The 18,990-nt window shown below is 37.2% G+C and overlaps 1 protein-coding gene across 22 annotated transcripts in view; it reads left to right on the forward strand.

Annotated features, from left to right (window-relative positions):
- SEMA5A (semaphorin 5A) overlaps positions 1 to 18,990 on the forward strand; it is a 348,961-nt gene that overhangs the window by 272,601 nt on the left and 57,370 nt on the right. For all 22 annotated transcript variants that reach the window (XM_065052681.1, XM_065052686.1, XM_065052695.1 and 19 more), the window contains one exon: positions 4,195 to 4,342. In XM_065052681.1, coding sequence (XP_064908753.1) covers positions 4,195 to 4,342 — 148 coding nt within the window. The remainder of the gene's footprint in view (positions 1 to 4,194; positions 4,343 to 18,990) is intronic.

Raw genomic sequence — 18,990 nt, forward strand, 5'->3', positions numbered from 1 at the left:
AGAAATAAAAAGAAAAGCAAGCATGGTGAATTACAAGTAGAAAAATTAACTGTCTGCAGATGAGGAGTTACGTGTTTGAAAGCCCTGGAAATTCGGGGGTGTATAAGAAGATTAGAAGCAGTACATGTTGTCACTATTTTCATACACAATCCTCACAAGATATTCAGAGCTTTTGGGCTTGTTTCCATGAGAAGGAGGAACTGCTGAGAGTCAAGTGCCTGCTCTGTGTAGCACTGCTTGTTTCTGAGCAGTGCCAATGAGCCCGGTTTCTTTCACCAGGGTGGATCAAACACTGCAAGGCTTTGGCTTCCTTGTCCACCCATGGCTGTCTGGTCTGCTGGGAAGCTTGTGCTCTCATCTACCTTGCTTTCTCTGCCCCATCCTCTTCTTCCACAGAAGACCATGGGAGCACATGCCCCGGCCCCCACCACCTTCCACAGTCTCCTGGGTGGCGATTTCTGTCGATTCAGCAATCTCACTACAGTAAGGCTCGTGTTGGCATCCTGTGTCTGCCTCCAATTAAAGGGATCCAGCATTCCTAACAACCTCAGTATAGTCTGTGCTTCCCAGTAAGTCACCAGCTGATCATCACAAGTACCCACCACGTAACAGTATATTACATAGGCATGGGCAGACAGTGATGAAGGTTAGTTTTTCTTCCATATGTCCTAGTATAATATAAGTCAAAATTAAGAACTGTGTGTTTAAATTAAATAGCATTTCTCTGTGGCATTAAAAAAAAGACACATTTGTAACTGTCATGTAGTTAGCCTGTGGTACACATGGCAACACTGACATAAATTGATGTTTCAGTAAAGGTCGAGATCTTCAGAAGAAAAAGAATAGTAATTCCAGTTTTACTGGAATTGCCTAGAGTAAAAAATTAAAAATTACTGTAGGAACCAGTGGTTATGAACAGAACTGGACAGAGGATGTTCCCGTCCCAGTACGATAATTTCTTTATTAGGGCATTTGAACTTGATTCCACTGCAAGGGGAAATGGGAAGGGTCACATTTCTCTAGGCTATTCTCCCTTCTGACCTCACTGCAGTTAGATTAGGGGAGAGGGCAATGGTTTCACAGATTCAAGTTTCTTGCATTGCATGTTTTGTTGAATTGCTGTAAAATGTTAGCCCTGTGGGTCCTGAGAACAACATTAAGGGGGCAGAAAGAGCAAAAGGGAAAAGGGTTACTGAATGACTTGAAATGCAGCCAAGAAGAGATATAATGAAACTTGGCTCAAAGCCCCATGCTGTAGCACAGCTCTTGAAGATCAATTGCAGGGATGTCTCTAGCTGTGAAAACATACCTGATGCTTTCAGAGGCTTGCTGGCTGAAATGAAAATAAGATTCTGCTTGTATGCTGTATGTTTGTTTTGTTTTGTTTTTTTCCTGAAAAAAAAATACCCAAAAAAACACAACAAAAAACACCGAAACTCACTTCTGTATTTGGCTTTAAAAAAAAAAAGAAAAAAAAAGAAGTCCTAAATTGAAGTTAAGTAGCTTGCATAGGCATTTTAGGGTTTTTTTGGATTGTCTTTGTGGGGCTTTTTTTGGTTTGGTTTGTTTGTTTGTTTATTTTTCAGTTTCATCTTGTATTTTCAACTGCATCTTTAAATAGCATTGGTTAACAGAATTTAACAGCCTTTGAAGTGTTGACTAAGTCAGTTGTTAGATTTCTTTTCTGTCTTCTGCTTAAGTGAGCAAGTAGATGATAGGGCATGTTGACACTAAAAGAGGCTTTGTATAGTGTTATGCGTCTCATCTAAGTGAGATTTTTCGCACCTAACTTCAGGTGTCTATGAATGTGAGTGCTTACGTGTGAGTCAAGTGTCTGAACTTCCACTATGGTCTGTAGAAATTCAGTCAGTTCAAGCTGTGGAGAACAAAGTGATTTGTCTCCTTTTACTCTATATTTCTAAATTTGATCAAGTTAATCATTCTAGCCTCCATAGCTTGTATTGACAAAATTTCCATTGGCTGTCTCTCACACAGCCTTTATCGTCAATAGGGAGAAATCAGTATATTGTGGGCTGTATTTGTATGACCTACATTAGATATTTGCTTTCAGGTGACATAAATCATGTTTTTAAAAGGGCTGTTTCTGTCCATGAACTGTGTCTCAAGTTTAGATGATTATTTATAGACAGCTACACTGTACATGCCTAGTGTAAAAGGCAAGTTGAGTCCCACCCTTAATTTTACTTTTGCATGGCTGAATGTTGGTAATTGTCAACTTCATGGCAAACTTGCTTTATCCTGTGGTGTGTCTCAAATTAACTTATCACATCTCCATTAAGACCTAATGAAATTATGCAAAAAATGTACTCTTTTGACTAAATAAATGGTGATGTTGCATCTATGTTTCATTGGGTACACGTTCTCAATAAATGATCACAGAGACAAACTATCACAAACATTCATATAAATGACTGCATGTGATAAAGAATGTGTGCAGCTGTTGGAGTTTTGGGGGAAGAACATCCAGACACAGAATGTTCCTCATCTTTAGTGACAACATAATGTGAACTGTGAACTGCTTTTGAAAATGCAGGAGGAAAAAAGATATTTTATGTATAAGCTACTACTGAAAAACACTGGTCCACATCACACGCTGAAGAATTCTGAGATAGCAGATTAATAAATATTCAGGGTTTGGTTTTGTTGTGTTGTTTTTGTGTTGTTTTTTTTTTCCTCACTTTACTGGTAAAGAGCAGATAAGGTCAATACAAGCTGTTAATAGTTTCCTTAACTATACAGAAACACAAAACTAAATGTCACTCCCCTATTTACTGCACTCCCTTCTAAATTTTGATGGAGTTGCTCAGACCTAGAGAAAAATTCTGAATCATAGGCTCTATCACATGTGATAAACCTATTTGGATATATCATAGACAACATTTTTTTCCCAAACAATTCTGAATATGCGAATTCCTTCATAATGAAGAATTAGAGCTTTCTTAAAGAAAATGTGATTATGGTTATTCTTGTTGAAAATGACAACAGTTTACACTATCATTTCTCTTTTTGTAGAAAATTAATTACTGCATTATTAGAGTTGGTTTGCATTGCAGAAGAGTGCAAAGTGATGGAAACTTGTCAGAAAGGCAAGAAGACAGTGGATTTCGATGCCTGGTGTAAAAGATGAATAAATACTGTAACAGATTGTTTGCTCAGGACAGTCAGTAGTTGGAGCAAGAGCCACCCAGCCACATCCATAAAATATCAGAGCACTTCTTCAGCTTCATCTGTTTTCTGAATATGTCCTGGCTTTGCTTTATCTTAAATGACAACTTAGTCTCTTTAAGAGCCCCAGTCACACTTGCTGGTGGCCCAAATCCTTTGGACCTGTGTAGCGGATCGTTACTAAGCAGCATATGCTAGGGCTAGAGGTATTGGATGGCATGCTAAAAAGTCAGGAATCTTAGGGTTTTACAAAAAACAAAAACACTCACTAAAAGTTGGGACCCTCCCACATACCTGTATGTCTTGTTACAATAAGGACAGCTCAGTAGTAAAATATTCATGCTTCCCTCAAGAACCTAGTAGGCTTCTGAATCAGTTTGAAGCCTACTGGGAAATCCTTCAAAGATTGTAATAGCTAAAACAACACTTTAAAAGGTAAAGTACTAACATTATGAAAACAGTGCAGTTTTTTATGCCTAGAATCAATGTTTTAGCTTTTATTTTACCCGTAAAAGTGGAGACACTGTGGAAAGAAAAAGCAAGTTTAGCTTTCTGAACATGAGAGATGGGTGCTAATCAATGCTTAGCTGGAGACTGATAAAAGACCACCTGCATAAATGGTTGCCTTCTGTTTGGTTGACTCACTTCTGTCCCAGATGTGTAGCCACAACTGGTTTTAATAAAGTAGTTGTCAACCTTCCTTATGAGCTCACAGTACAATAGCATGGTTGTGTCACATGTGTTGTATAATGGCATGAATAAAGCAAAAAAAAATATTTCACCCCCACAATTACAGCCTAAAAAAAGAAAACTCTCAAATGTTTAAACACTATGCAGTGTGAAAACTTTTTTTTTTTTTCAGTGATTTATGAATAGGGAGGGGCCCTTTTTATAAAATATTTCCCTGTACAAACATCTATCTGAATAATGCAAATGATGGGCTTTTGGGGAAAGTGTTGTCTTAGTACTAAATATATTCTTTGCCTCCTTGTTTGCCTCTTCTCATAGGTACTGCAATGAGCATTTGTTGTGCCCCCCTCATGTGTTTTGGACAGGATGGGGTCCATGGGAGCGCTGCACTGCTCAGTGCGGAGGAGGAATCCAGGCGCGGCGTAGGACATGTGAAAATGGTCCTGACTGTCCTGGCTGCAGTGTGGTAAGTAATTTGCAGCTTTCCCTTCAGTAAATATCTATGGCCATATGCCATACATTGCCCTGTGTCCACAGGGCATCTGTATGTGTCTGTATGCTCTTCCCCTAACATGAGTACCAGAGTGGGTTTGTCTCTGTGTTGCTCATGTGTGCTGAATTTCACGCAGTTTATCAGTCAGAAATATGTGTAACTCGGCTTTTTCACAATATCATTTAGACAATGAGCTTCCTGAGGCAAGACTGATACAGAGATGGATGTGTCCTTGGCAAGTTTATGGTGGTTTTTAATTTTATCACCAGAGTACATAGGAACTCTACCTGTGAGCCCAGGACTCCAGTGTGTCAGGTCCTGCAGAGCACAGAAAAAAGATGAGTTTAAAATCTAGATGCATAAGAGTCAATAAATGAATACACATGGAATCGCCTGGAAGTGCTGAAGTAAGCTTGAATAGTGATAGAGATCTTAGCACAGCAGCAGGCTAAGCATTGTCAGGCTTTGAAGCTACAGTGAGATGATTTTGAATGAATAGAAGTGCTTTGTGGATACCCAGTTTATGAAAAGAAACATATGAGAAAGCATATAGGGGCTTTTTCTTATATCTGAACAAATATAAGTGGTACGTTTCATGTGATGGGAATATCAAAATGGGACATTGCTTTCTTGAAGGTGAATGAGATGATGCATAGTAGTATATGGGTGGAGAGAAAGGTAGCAGAGACCTGTAGATAGCAGGGAGACACATTCACCGTGGTAGACTGGGAAGATAACCTAGGTGTGAACATTCTGAAACAGGTAATACTATCGAAGCCAGAGGAATGAATAGTGTTGCAGGACAAGGAAAAGCTAAAGCAAAGTCATAGCAAGTGTAGGTGAATATCAGAAGATGAACCTTGGGATGCTGTTTCATGATAATTTGAATTCTAGTGGTGGATTGTCACTGAAGGGGTTATTATGTGGAAAGCATAACATGGGTGAAATTTTGAAGTGGCCAAAACTGCAGAAGACATTCTGCTGATGAATGACAGATGGTGGTTTTAATCTCCCCAGTGACCAAGAATGAGCACAGCTTAAAGGAAAAATGAGAATTTAATTTTAGCCATGTTGTGCCTAATATCCAGGCCTAATGTTGCACACTGAGAAACAAGTACTCAATTTTGTTCCAAAATATTAAAGAGGTAGAAGAAAAACACATTTTTTTCACATATTAAACCAATTTTTACATGCCTTTATTTCAGAGAGTAAGCTTAATTCTGAGGTTTGTCATCATCTGTGGTCTATTTTTTAGACTGGCAGTAATTCAATACTGAAGAAAGGATCATTTGTTACCTTTTTCTAATTTTAAGGTTTTGTGCATTTTCCCAGGGTTTGTTCTCTTTCTTACATTTATCCTGGTGGTAGAATCGCATTTTCAGTAGATTGAAAACATCCAACAGGTTTGTTATTGTCTTTCAGTTGAACTTTAAGAAGCAATCTAATCACTTAGAATTATGCCAAGTTTTCCAAAATATTTGTCTCCCCCTGATGGTACACAAAAAAAAGCAGACTTACGGTCTAGATCTATTGCTAAACGTTCCTGACTAGCATAGAAAAGAGCACAGTCCGAAGGTTTTCTGTCTTGGTCATCCTTGTTTATCCCATATTAATGTTTGTGAAAGAAAGCAGTATTTGGTTTGCACAGAATCTTCCCCGGTCTAAAACGAAAAATGCATAACCCTAATTTTCTTTGGAAGTTCTATGAGAAACATAGGGAAAACTTTAGTGTAAAAATTTCTTAATTATAACTGATTTGAGATTAATGTTACTGGGTTTTGTAATTTATTGGCGATCTTAGCATGTTGTCTCTTCTGTGTCACAAAACAGTTACTGGTTCAGCTATGGAAAAGTTTGTGGGTTTTTTTATTAATAAGAAAATTATTGTGTTCATGGTTTCAAAAATTGCTTAGCTTTGGAGTACAGAGTTGTCTTGCTAATACTCAGACACCAATGGAAACCAGCCTAGCTAGAAATCCTCTGTAAACCCTGGTTTTCTTGCAAGACAAAGGACTTGGGTATAAAGTCAGTGTTCTGTTTTAAGTTTCAGTGAATTTAAACCTGTAAGTTACCTGTCTCCAGTCAAAAATTTTGCAGCCATAGTAGGACCTTGTCAATGAGTGTACCTGGAGAAGAAAATACTTTATTTCTTCTAAGATTTTATTTCATTAATGTAGGAAAGAGCAATGTGAAATACTTATTTTATTGTTTTTCTAAATTTTATTTATTTTATTAATACTTATATTAATAAAAACCTAATGAATGAGGAGCAAAAATATCAAAACTTGTTAATTCATCAAAGGTTCTTCTGCTTCAACCAGATTGTTGGTTTTATTGTTTTAGGTATATACCTTTGAAAACAATTAGAATTATTAATTTTTACCATAGTGAATAAAGGAGAAGTTATTATACCTTATTGCTACTAATTTAACATCTTTACTGGTTGTAGTAGTAATAAACTTAGATAATGGAATATAGTTACTGGATTTGATTTTTTTCGGAAACCTTTTATTCTGGGTATCTCAGAGCTCTTGGAAAGCTAAACAATTTCAGGAAAAGTTGCAATGAAAGTGCTAGTAATCTACCCTCTCTACTGGAGATCAGATCTGGAGTAAAAAATGTTCTGAGCCAAACTTTCACTGAGTGAACAAAAAGCATAGCTGAGAATAGAGTCAAGGATTTTAAATGCCTAGTTCTCCCTTTCAACCATTAGGAGATAGCTTTAATGTTCAAGGAGAGTCTCCATGTTTCTTATTTACCTTCAGTGAGGATGGAATCTGGGAAACTTTCACAATGTTTGAATGGCATAGGTTGCCATAGATCTTCTGCAACTGTATAGTTCAGACTCTGTGATCTGTAGAGGCAAGACTTGTGTTTATAAAAAGTGGGAAAGAAAAATGTATAGATAGAGGACTGGGGAACATATCTTTTAATAAGATAATAACTGTGTTGGGCTTCATTTCATCTTGAAGTGAAAAGAAACTTTTGATGCATCAGAGGTGTAGGGTAGTCTAAATGCTGTCTTAGGACCCCTTTCAACTATGCTGATTCTATACTTTTAGAACTATTTTTCAGTAGGGGTTTGGATGAGAAAAACAGCAACAACTGTTTTTATACAGCTTAAGAAGGGACGTCTTACAGCTTGTTTGCCAGCAGTATCAGGAGACCAGATTTTATGTCATAGGAGAACCTGCCTCTCCTGTTTCCAATCTGCAATCAGGCTGTGAGACTGCAGTATTGCCAATCTTAATCTATTTAGCTCTTTGCGTTTTGCAGCTTTTACCATATTAATGGCTGTTTTCTGTGTCCACCTAATGATTTATACCACATAATTTTTACTGAGCATTTTTCCTTCCTTTTAGTTTTTGGATCGCTCTTAGTCAGTAATATCACAGCAGATGGCTCCTGCCTGTGTTTTGCTTTTTTGCATGTTTCTCATCAGTTGGTTCCTTGGCTTTATCTGTCTTACAGCAAAAATCAACCAAAACACTTGAATATTTTTTATCAGGACTCGATAGAGAGTTCCCTGCAATTATTGCAAACTTAGAATCTTATGTAATACTACTACTGCTAATAATAATAATAATAATAGATCTTTTGAGACATATAAATATTTCAAAGAGAGAAAAACATGATGATATTTTAAAGATGCATCTCTTATTGAAGTGTATTTATTACATGAAAATAGTTGGCCAGAAACTTAGGACTACACTGAATATAGAAAAACGTAAATCGTTATGATATAGGATAATTAGACCACAGAGACTCCTAAAGGTCAAAAAGATGAAACTTGAAATGCAGATCTGGAGACATCAGGACGTATCAAGGTCTGTCTGTTAATCAAAACTGGTAAAGAATGCTTGAAATTGCCTAGTAAGAGATAGGACCATCACAGCCAAATTTAGGACCAGCTAAAATCTGGTAATAGAAAGCTTAAATGGATCACAAAACAGGTATTACTGTCATGTGTTCAAGTGGTACGTGCACTGGAGAAGGAAGTATGGAATTGTGTGGACTGTGCTAATATGACTCAGAGTTCAAATATTTCCAGATTTTATAGCATACTCAGATAAATTGTACATTTGCTTCAGAAAATGCTTCTTTTCCCCTGAGAAACATAATCTCAGTTGAATTTGCCTCAGGCCAGTAATAAAAAACCAATTTTTTAAAAGAATTATTGCTAGAATAAGAAATCTAGATTGAGGCTCAGGTTGGGTGCCACACTTTACATATATTTGTCTGTATTTTCATTTCAGGCATGCGAACATACACATTAATTTTAGTTTTTGTATTGGAAGACTGGTGAAGTGAATGTACTTTTCTTATACCTAAACAAAACATGTTGGATTTTGCTGTGGAATAAAAAAAAAGAGGAATTTTTTTTTTGTCTCTTAGAAGAAGTTACTAGTGACACATTCATCTTATTATTATTATTGCAATGTTCCATAAGTGTGCGGAACACAAAACTTTGAGAATAAAAAAACTATCTGTATTCTGAAGTTTTTGTTATGACACAAGATTAAAAACAAAACAAAACAAACAAACAAAAAACCCCACCAAACTCTTGGAAAAACAAATGACAAAAATGTTTTCTTTCATTAAGTTTTTAAAGGGAGTTCAAAGATGGAAGGTTTTCAGAAGTACTTTGTCCATCAGAAGGGACATAGTCTGTCTTTAAAATACTTGCCATCTCACAAAACACACTCCAAATTCCTAACCTAGATAAAAGGGACCAGAAAATAAGATTGTTATTATGCTTTTTTATGGTTCTTTTTTTAAGTTTCCATTTGGCCTCTTTGAGTTAAAGAAAAATGAAATCATATGTCATCCATTGCAAAACCAGAAAATGTATTCGCACAAGCATGAGGTACAAAAAAAATTCTACTTTCTCTATGATGTTTGCCTGCATCATAGTAATTTCATTTTCCAATACTTTTTTTTGGCTATAATGTAAAGTCTGAATATTAGATGTTTTTTGTATGATTTATATTATAGCAAAGTAAAGCCTGTTGTTGTTTCTGGATATGCTATTTCAATTAGGAGCAATGCCAAGTAATTAAAGAGGATAAAACAAAAAACATTGAAATCACAAAAAATAGTTTCAGAAAATGCTAACATATCGATTAATGGTATGTGTAGTGCTCAACTTTTTCAGTAAAGTGAGTTATCAGCTTCACATGCATAGTTAAAGTAAACATGAAATATAAATGGGTTGAACTGATGTGCATATGTATCCAAATGTAGGATATACAAGGTGGTCTTCAGCTACACATCCAGTGATCATTTTGCTATTTGACTTGTTTCATTTTGAAAAATAGGCTAAACTGCAAGTTGCTTGCTTTCTTGGTTAAAAAAGAGCAGTATGAAACATCTGTTTTTTGAGAATGTAATTTTTAGAACAATTTAAATCTGAGAAACAAATCTTCAGCTTCTGGAAAACTGTCACTACTCCACTTCAAGCAATTTAGTTCAACCCGTGACAATCGATACTGACTACATTCCTGTTCCGAGGCTCCTGTAGGAAACTCTATCAGAGTTTCCAAGTCACATATGATAAATTATTTTGTGGACCAATGCCAGCTGATTTGAAATCCCCTTCAAATCTAGTTAGAAAGGTTCTCCAAAGTGAGTATTCTCACATTCAACAGCTTCATTTTGGACATATGTATACCTGTGATACAGGTGATGTGTGTTTCATTCAGAAATCTAAACCTTATTCAAAAAAATACAGGAAACAAATTTTACTGTACCTATGCACAAACGTTCTTCGGGCTTTGGATGTAGGGAACAGCCGATCTGTCCCTCAAGGTCAGGTGATAGTCAAGTGCTTTCATCCACTTAAGGAGTTGTATTGATCAGAGATAGGACACTCAATTTGCTGCATCCACAATTTCCCACAGTTTCCTAAAACACCGAGTTCACTAGAGTGTGTCCTGTCCCAGTTATTGCTGTTTGCAGTTTTCAGCAGCTCCCACACTGTAGATGTAGCCTTTGTTATTGTTACATAGAGATAATACCTTACACCTGGCTATATGAGGTTCTGTGTTTGAATTGTGATCATCATTACTGTATCTGATAGCCATAGAAAGCAGAAGTATCTGAAACCTCCCTCATTCTGTGCCCTACAGGCAGAGTTGGGATCAAGGGCTCAGCGTTATGAGACATCACCTTTTTACTTCCCTTTGACTCAGCTTGTTTTCGAATATGAATTATAATGAGAAAGATATTTAGGAAGAAAGGCTATTGAGTGCTGAGGTTTTGTGCTGCTTTAATTGTAGAATGAATTAATGAGTGATACTGAAGCTGGAGAATATTTCCTGGGGACCTGTGCTTCATACAGCCAGAGATTTTTTTCATTGCTGTGAACCTAGAACATTCATTTATCTCTGGAAAGTAACCTATAACTCTGTCATTGAACACTAAAAATCAAAAAAAAAAGTAGGTGGCACGGTTTTAGCTAAGTTTCATCAAGTAATAAGGCTTACAGGATCATGTTGTAGTCTGTCAGGTATTTTTACCCTTCCACCCATAAGGAAGGAACCAACTCCCCCATTACAACTGTGCTTGGTTGGAGGGCAATCTTAGATGAGAACACATAATTACAAGTTGCATGAGAAACAGTGGCCCAGTAGATGATGAAAACCTAAATCAGTTCCCACCATGAGAGACAGAGTTGCAGCTGAGTCCCTTATTTGGTCCAAGTGGCATCAGATGCTGGTCAGTTACTGTACATGTTAGCACAAGTGTACCTTGTGCCCAGCCACTGCATGTCTTTTAATTTTCAGCAGGCGGACTGCTAAGTCCTACTGTCAGGAGATATGGAAAGGGAAATGAAAGAAGCAAAACGTAAAAGACTTGAAATATAAACTTATAGGAAATGAGGCTTCATTAGTTCCAGTGCTTATGGATCTACTTATGTAGTATGTTTATTGTGGTTTTATTTGATACATAAGTACTATTTCCATGAAATCAGAACTGACTTAAACAAGGAGAACTATAAAAAAAATTACAGAGAGATTTCAGGAGACTCAGGGAATTGGTGATTTTGTGGAAACCAAAATGTATTTTGAGGGGATTTAAGCCAAAAAAAGAACAACAGACATAACATGCAGTGTTTCTACCAATCTGCTCTGGGAGGACGTTTATTCCTATCCTCCATCTAGCAGTCATGGGAGTAGGATACACCAGACCCATCTAATATTTTCTGTACTGTCTCAGAGTTCTGGCTAAGCCCAGTAAGGGTCCTGCCTTCAGTGGCAACCAGTCTCAGATGCCAAAAAGAAGGTAAGGAATAAGATAAAAACTATGTAGACAGTTTTGCTTATACAAAATCATCCTCCCTGACTCCTGAAAGCACCTGGCTAAAAGTCAAAATATGACAGTTGGTTATGGTAATCACTACACTATGGTAGTGCACCAATTTATAAATGATAAATGTAATAGATCTATACAGACCACTAATTTGGAAGGAAGAAGGAAGAACAAAGTAATCTCTGTCCTGGAGTACTAGAAAGACTAGAGCTGTATTTAATATGTTGTTTATTTGTTTGTTTTTAGAAAGGAAAACAAGATAGCAAACTTCATATCCTAACTCAAGGAAAATAAAAAAGGTATGCAGGTGTCTCTGATTTTCAAATGCTGAACAATTTTAGGGTAAAAATTAATTCAGATGTAAATTGAAAGGGGAGTGCAATCCCTTAAGATATGACCAATATAGACCACTTCATATCTTTTGGGCATTGTTCTTCAAGAAGATAACAGGGGTTTCTGACCATCAAAATGAAGCATCTTCAAAGTATGTGCTGTTAAATTTGTGATACGGTGTTACAAAACCAGGGGCACCATTAAAGCAATATACTAGCAAGAAGGTGTTGGAGTTAAAAGATGGATAAAGCTGAGCATACCAGTGGGCTGTCCTGGGAGGGAAAATGTCAGATTACTGGGAGATTACTCCAGATTTCCTAAAGAAATTACTTTGGACAGATCTTGCTTATTAGTGTTCTTAATACTTTTGATTACTTTGTACTACATTTGCTGGTGACCTGAAGTTGTGGTGCATCATCAATACAAAGATTGAATTATATTGATGTTTTTGAGGGCTGAAGTGATAGAAATGACTTGTATTGTAATTACAAAGTAGTGAACTTAATGTAAAATTAACAGAAACTCCTGCTCTCAACTTGAAGCAATGAGGAGCAACACAGGAGAATGACCCTGGTATGTGAGTTGTTTATGATACTAGCTATAAGCCAGAAAAGTTGTGCAGCGGTGAAAAATGTAGATTCAGTTTTAGCATTTAGGATGTTTCAGCAAGGTATTTCCAATAGAGACTAAAAAAGGTAGTCTGAGGGTTCATATAAACTAGTCTCAGAAGCAATGACGGTAAGAGTCTGGACTCAAGCTAGTTGAAATCACAGTTTTTGTTTCACATATTGCAAGTAATGTGATGTCTCCACCACTGCTGTTATCTTCAAAGCTGAGCTTATTTTGAAGCTGAATTTATCTGACACCATTGGATCAATGACTGTAGTCATGGAAGCTCATTGTGATTTCATCTACAAATTTTCAAAGTCTCTTCCATTGCAAAGACATGTCTTTGTAAGTATGCAAAAACCTTAATTTTACTGTAGGCAGTTCAGTAACAACCTTAAGTCATTCTGCAGTAGCAATCAAAATGGGAAAAAATGGTGCATGAAGCATGGCATTGAAAATGACCTCAGAAACATGACAGAGCTGTTACACAAAATTGTTGTGTAGCAACGCTTAGTGTTCTTAAAGGCTGTGGCAACTGGTGGAAGAGAGCTGAGCCATGGAAAATGTCCTAAAGAAGATAAATCAGAGTAGGTAGGGTCCTAGTGTATAAAGGACTAGTATATAAAGTAATGAGAGGTTTAGATAGGGAACACTGGAATTTCTGTGCACTCTGTATTGTAATATATTGAATTTTGAGGAAATACAAAGCCAATTAAAGGAATTAATTTCTGTCCAGGGCATCATCAGATGATGTAAATTGTTGCAAGAAATTGTTGAGGCTTAAATCTTTAGAGTCAAAAACCCCCCACACAAGCAGGATATCAGGGTGAGCTAGAATTATAATAGCAAAAAAATTGATTACATTTTAGTATAGTAAATCACATTTTAAAGTTTTAAATCTTTTTTCTGAATATTTACAACCAGATCAAGAGCTGTGCTTTTGGTATTCTAGTTATTTCTGTGCTGTACTTTGACAATAATCAAGGACAGCATCTCTGATCTAGAATGACATTTCCAATGCTGCTCTTTCTAAGTGTTGAATCAGCTTACAACAAATTGTCCCTCTGATTTATTTTGTTCCTTTCAGGTTTAACCACCTGTAGGTAAAATGCTACAGTGCAAATATAGTACTTGTATTTACACATTCTATACACAAGTGTGCTCACATGTAGACCTGATGATTAACACAAAAGAGAGGTTTTTTTCAGTGTTCTTCACTTCAGACTCAGTAAATTGAGGAATGGGTGAAGCCTGAAAAAGTAATATGCTCTGTTGCCATTATAGAGGTAAATATACATTTTAATTTTTTATTTATAACTTCTTTTGTATCTTCAGGACATAGTGACTCAGCCTGTTGCAGCATTTTGAAATGATAATATGTAGTCCTGAATACTCCAGTAGATGGGATTGTATTCTTCATGTCTGAAAATATAAGCTCACGCAAACACTGAGCTCATTTACCAGCACACAGTGATTCGCCCTTGCAGACTGAAGGGCAGGATGTAGTTTCACAGCCCCCCTATCCAGGACCCCTTACGATACTTGAAAGCAGTATCACATAGCAAATTTCTTTTCTGCCAGAGAAATGTGGCTGAAAGAAAAATTATTAATCCATAAGATCCCAGAACAGAGTTTTTCTCATTCTACAATACTTGTTACATCGTCTGAAACATCAGAAAGGTGAATTAATTTGAAGTCATAAAAATAGACCTTTCAGTTTACATTATGAAAATCTCCAACTTGTTTCTTGAAACAATTTACAGCATGAGAGATCAATGAAGCATATACTACTTCATAAGATAAAGGAGCTGATTTATCTTTTGTTTGAAGTTGGTAAAGCCCCTATGCAGTCTGGGAGTGGTCCAGAAATGCAGTTCATTCTTTGCTCAGTCAGAGAGGCTCTAGATGGAAACAAGCAGCTGTAGACTTTACCTTTATTTTTCAGCTGACTAATAGGAAGGACAGACTCAGTTTGATCTCTTTAGGCTTTGAATCAATTTTGAGAAGGAAAAGTGAAAAAGAAATGGTAGAGTTGACATGCAAACTCTGCTAGCAATGTACTCACATTTAAAGTTAAGAGGAGTTGACCAGCTGCTCAGCTGGTACAAGGTGATGAAACCCTATTGATTCTCTTAGGGTGCATGAGAAAACTTGGAAGTTACAGCTTGACATATTAATCTCCAAATTGTGAACAGTTTCTGCAGAATAAGGCAGTACTAGGAGATCCTAAATGCATTCTTGATCCCTCACTCAGGGTACACTCGTCAGCAGCTCCTTGTGCAGTTCATCCTGCTTTGCCGGGGGGCTGTGTGTCTCTTCCATAACACTGGAGAAGAAGAGACTGAGGGGACACCTCATCACAGCTACAGCTTCCTCACAGGGGGAGGAGGAGCGGCAGCTGCTGATCTCTTCTCTCTGGCAACCAATGAGGGAACCCGAGAGAATGGCAGGAACGTGTGCCGGGGGATGTTTAGGTTGGACATTCAGAAAAGCTTCTTCATGCAGAGGGTGGTGGAGCACTGAAACAGGCTCCCTAGGGAGGTGTCACGGCCCCAAGCCGGACGGTGTTCAAGAAGAGACTGGACAATGCCCTCAGACACATGGTGTGAACTGTGGGATTGTCATATGCAGGGGCAGGAGTTGGACTTGGTGATCCTTGTGGGTCCCTTCCAACTCAGAACACTCTATGATTCTATGCCAGCTGGACGTGTGCACAATTATTGAAGAGAAACAGGCTCTGTCAGAGATAGTACTTGAACCCCATTTTCTTTGTGGACTAGAGAGGGAAAGAAAACTTAAATCTCTCCCCAGATCCTATGGCACTACGGCTACTTTGTCAATTACTCAGGCTGGATTGCCAGATGCCAGCTCAGCTACGAGACTGTTACGTAGCCAACATCTGCACAGTGCTCAACACGAGACTCTTCTTTGTGATTGCTGCTTTGCTCACAAGCAACTCCATTTTTAGTACACAAAGATTATTTATGAAGGTAGTGGCAGATTCCAAGATTCTTTTCCAAAGGCCATTTGGATGTCGGCACTTGTGAGGATGTATACAGCTCAGATCTGCAATGTGGGAGCTTGGATACTTTGGCTCTGTCAATTTAATGTTCTGGTAATGCCTTACTACTGTGGATGTACCTCTTACTAGCAAAATTTGCAATTCCCACACCTGAGTTTATTCTGTCCCCAGCCCAATCAATACAAACTATATGAAAAACCTGGGAGTTTGTCAATAGACCCATGTTGTTCGTTGTTGCCTGACTTAACAGCTGTGGATGGCATGGGCCAGCACAAGTCCAGAGAGTGTATCTGCCTGTTACTCTATCTAGAAAACCAAGACCTATAATCCTGCTTTAATCTGAAATGAAGTATGTTCACTTTATTTAAAGCATGAAAAGAGATTCAGTCAGAAGTTTTAAACATTTTCAGACAGTTTCTCACAAAATTAGAATTCTACTCTATGCTCTCACATAAAGGCACATAACCCTCTTTGCAAATTCACTAAGCTCCCTATTAAAAATAGTTGATTTATGTGTCCTATCCCTTACTAAAAAGCTGATCCAGAATCTCTATTCACATATCAAAGCATTTGTGTGAGATAGTTAGGCAGCATTAATATTTTGTTAAAGAGATTTTAAAGTACTTAGAAAAAGAAGTAATATTGGTGCATATAAGCTGCTTCTGAAATTGAGGGCTAAAAGGAATACTAGACATATAGTGAAATCTAGCATCAACCATTTGGTATGAAGTATAAAAATGACTCGTTACACAGAATGTGAGAAAAAAAGCAAGTGATAGATTATAGGAATTAATCCATCAAAAACCTAGCTGGGGGTTATAAAAATGTAATTTTGAAAAAAAGTAAAGAATGCAGTCTATCTTGCTGTCTTTAGTTAGGGAAATGTTTTCACTTTTTTTGCTTTCAGAATTAATAGCATTTTATTTACTGGTTAGTTTTGTAAATAAAACTGAAAAAGTATAACAATATATGTTCTAACTATAAAGTAAAATCTGACTTGCTACGATAGTCCCAAAATGTCAAGAAAAACTAATTTATGTTGCCTTAAATTTCATAGGAAGTATTAGCAGGATTTTTTGTGTTATGAGAGGCAGGTAGGGTGAAATGTGCAGAAGAAAGAAAAATTTATATCACAAGAGTGCAAGATCTTAAAAAAGTGTTTGTTTAGGCTAAAGTCACAAAAGGACTTTGCCTAAAATAGTCAGACAAATAGAGATGAAAATGGATGATTAATCTCTTGCCTTCAACAAGATAGGCACCTTTGATTATCTGGGGGAAATTTATTGGTGAGTTTAGTTCTTAGAACTGCATTTTGCCCTCTGTGCCAGCCTGATATAGATTGTGCATTTCCTTAACTTCTCCTTTCTTTTTTTGCCTGCAATATCCCCTTTAGATTGCTTTCCTGAAAGTAGATGGCATTTTAGACACTACAGTACTTCCCGTGGTGTTGAACATGTTTAACCATGCAGGACCCAGTACTGACCATGTTGGACACCTTCTGTTGTGAAAACTGACCATTTATTCCTCTCTTCCATTTCCCATCTTTTAAGCAGTTAATTGCCCGTGAAAGAATAACAGCTTTTCTCTTAGCTTGTGGCTGCAAGTTTCCTTAATGCACTTTGAGAGACATTGTGAAATGTCTTCTTGAATTCAAAGTAAACAACTTGTATCAACTTGCCTCCTCTATCCATGTTTGTGGACTTCTTCAGAGACTGATAGGTTCATGGCTTCCTTTCACAAAAAAGCAAAGTATATAGTTTTGTTCTTCAGCAGTTCATATTTGTTCATGTGTCCACTAATTTCATGCTTTATTATGATTGTCCCCGATTCAGATTTCATTCTCATTGTTTCACAGTTGCCCTGAGCTTCCTGAAGTATTTTAAAAAATGATGGCACATTTACCATCTTCCAGGCCTCAGACAGGAAGGGAAATTTACACAAGAAGGTGTGTGTCACTAGTATCGTTTACTTATTTCCATTTCCTTAGTTAAAGTCTTTGGTGACATTTTTTGTCAATTTTGTGTATTTGTTCTGTAACATCTTCAACAGCCTGCTCTGGCGCTGCCATTTCTAAATGCCCTTTGTGTACATGCATAATCTATGGGGCGTGTAGACTCTGTAGCAATCTTTCTGTCCCTGCGGTGCTTGAAATATAGGATTGAGTTTTAGCTTTTATACCTTTCTAAACTCCTAGTTGAATTATTTTCTGGCCTCTTGTATTGTGTTTTTACATGTAATATGCTAGATTTCGTTATTCTTTCCACTCATTTTTCATTCCTACGTGCAGCTTTTTGAAGAGTGATTCCATGCTTTTAATAGCCTTTCTCTCCCCAGTGTTTAGTTCTGCTGATTTAATTTTGCCATTCCTCAGGTTTCTTGACTGACAGCAGGCATTTCCTTTCTGCCTCTAATACAGCACTCAAGATGAGTTTCCCTGCTATTCTGCTCGTTCATGTCCATGATTCATGTCCCTTATCAATAGTTGTACTGAACTTGACTATCTTTTTTGCTCATTTGTAGTGCAGAGAAGAGGTCGGGGACTAGTCCCTTAATGCTTTTTCTCTTGAATGGAGTCACCTCTCAAGAGAGCAGAAAGCAGCAAAGAAGGTTCTTCGATGTTTCTCTGGAAAAAAATAGTTGACCAAAATACAGTTATTTTTGTCATTGTATTTATATTTCTTAACCTTGGGCACCTAAACCAGGAACCTAGTCTACTCAGTCAAAAGCAAGTGCCTGCAGGGCACTTTTTGGAACTGCTGAACTGGACAGTAGCTATATTACACTTAAAAACCCCAAAACACCCCCTCCTCACCACTTGCACCCTGATAAGCTTATGGTGGCTATGGGAGGTCAAGCAAGATAATAATCAGTACACAATCTCTGAAAGTCATGGAGAAAATGCACCCTTAGGTTTCTGTAGCTCTTCAAAATCACGTTACACTTCATATGGAGTCAAACTGACACACAAAGTGGTTTTAGTGCTTGATAGTCACTGCTAAAACAGGGCCTCATCCAAAAGGCATTGAAGTCAATTTAGTCTTCCTTTGATTTCAGGGGCATTTGGGTCAGTCTCAGACTTTCCATCATTCTGACTGCTTTTTAATAAAGATAAGAACTGGGTCACAAATGGATTCCCAACAGTCAAAGAATCGGTTAACATTGCCATAACATAATTTATTTATGAGTCTGATACTGGAAGCTTTTGTTTGTTGGCTGGTTTAATTGTCTTTTTAGGCATCTTTTTTTGTCTACACAGTTCAATGAGTATAACCAAGTTTTGTTTTTTTTTTTTTTTTTAATCTAGCTTAATACTGTGAAATTTTCACTTGTGAAGATCTAGTAAAAT

Source organism: Columba livia, chromosome 2 (genome assembly GCF_036013475.1).
Source record: "Columba livia isolate bColLiv1 breed racing homer chromosome 2, bColLiv1.pat.W.v2, whole genome shotgun sequence".
NCBI classification, from domain to species: Eukaryota; Metazoa; Chordata; class Aves; order Columbiformes; family Columbidae; genus Columba; species Columba livia.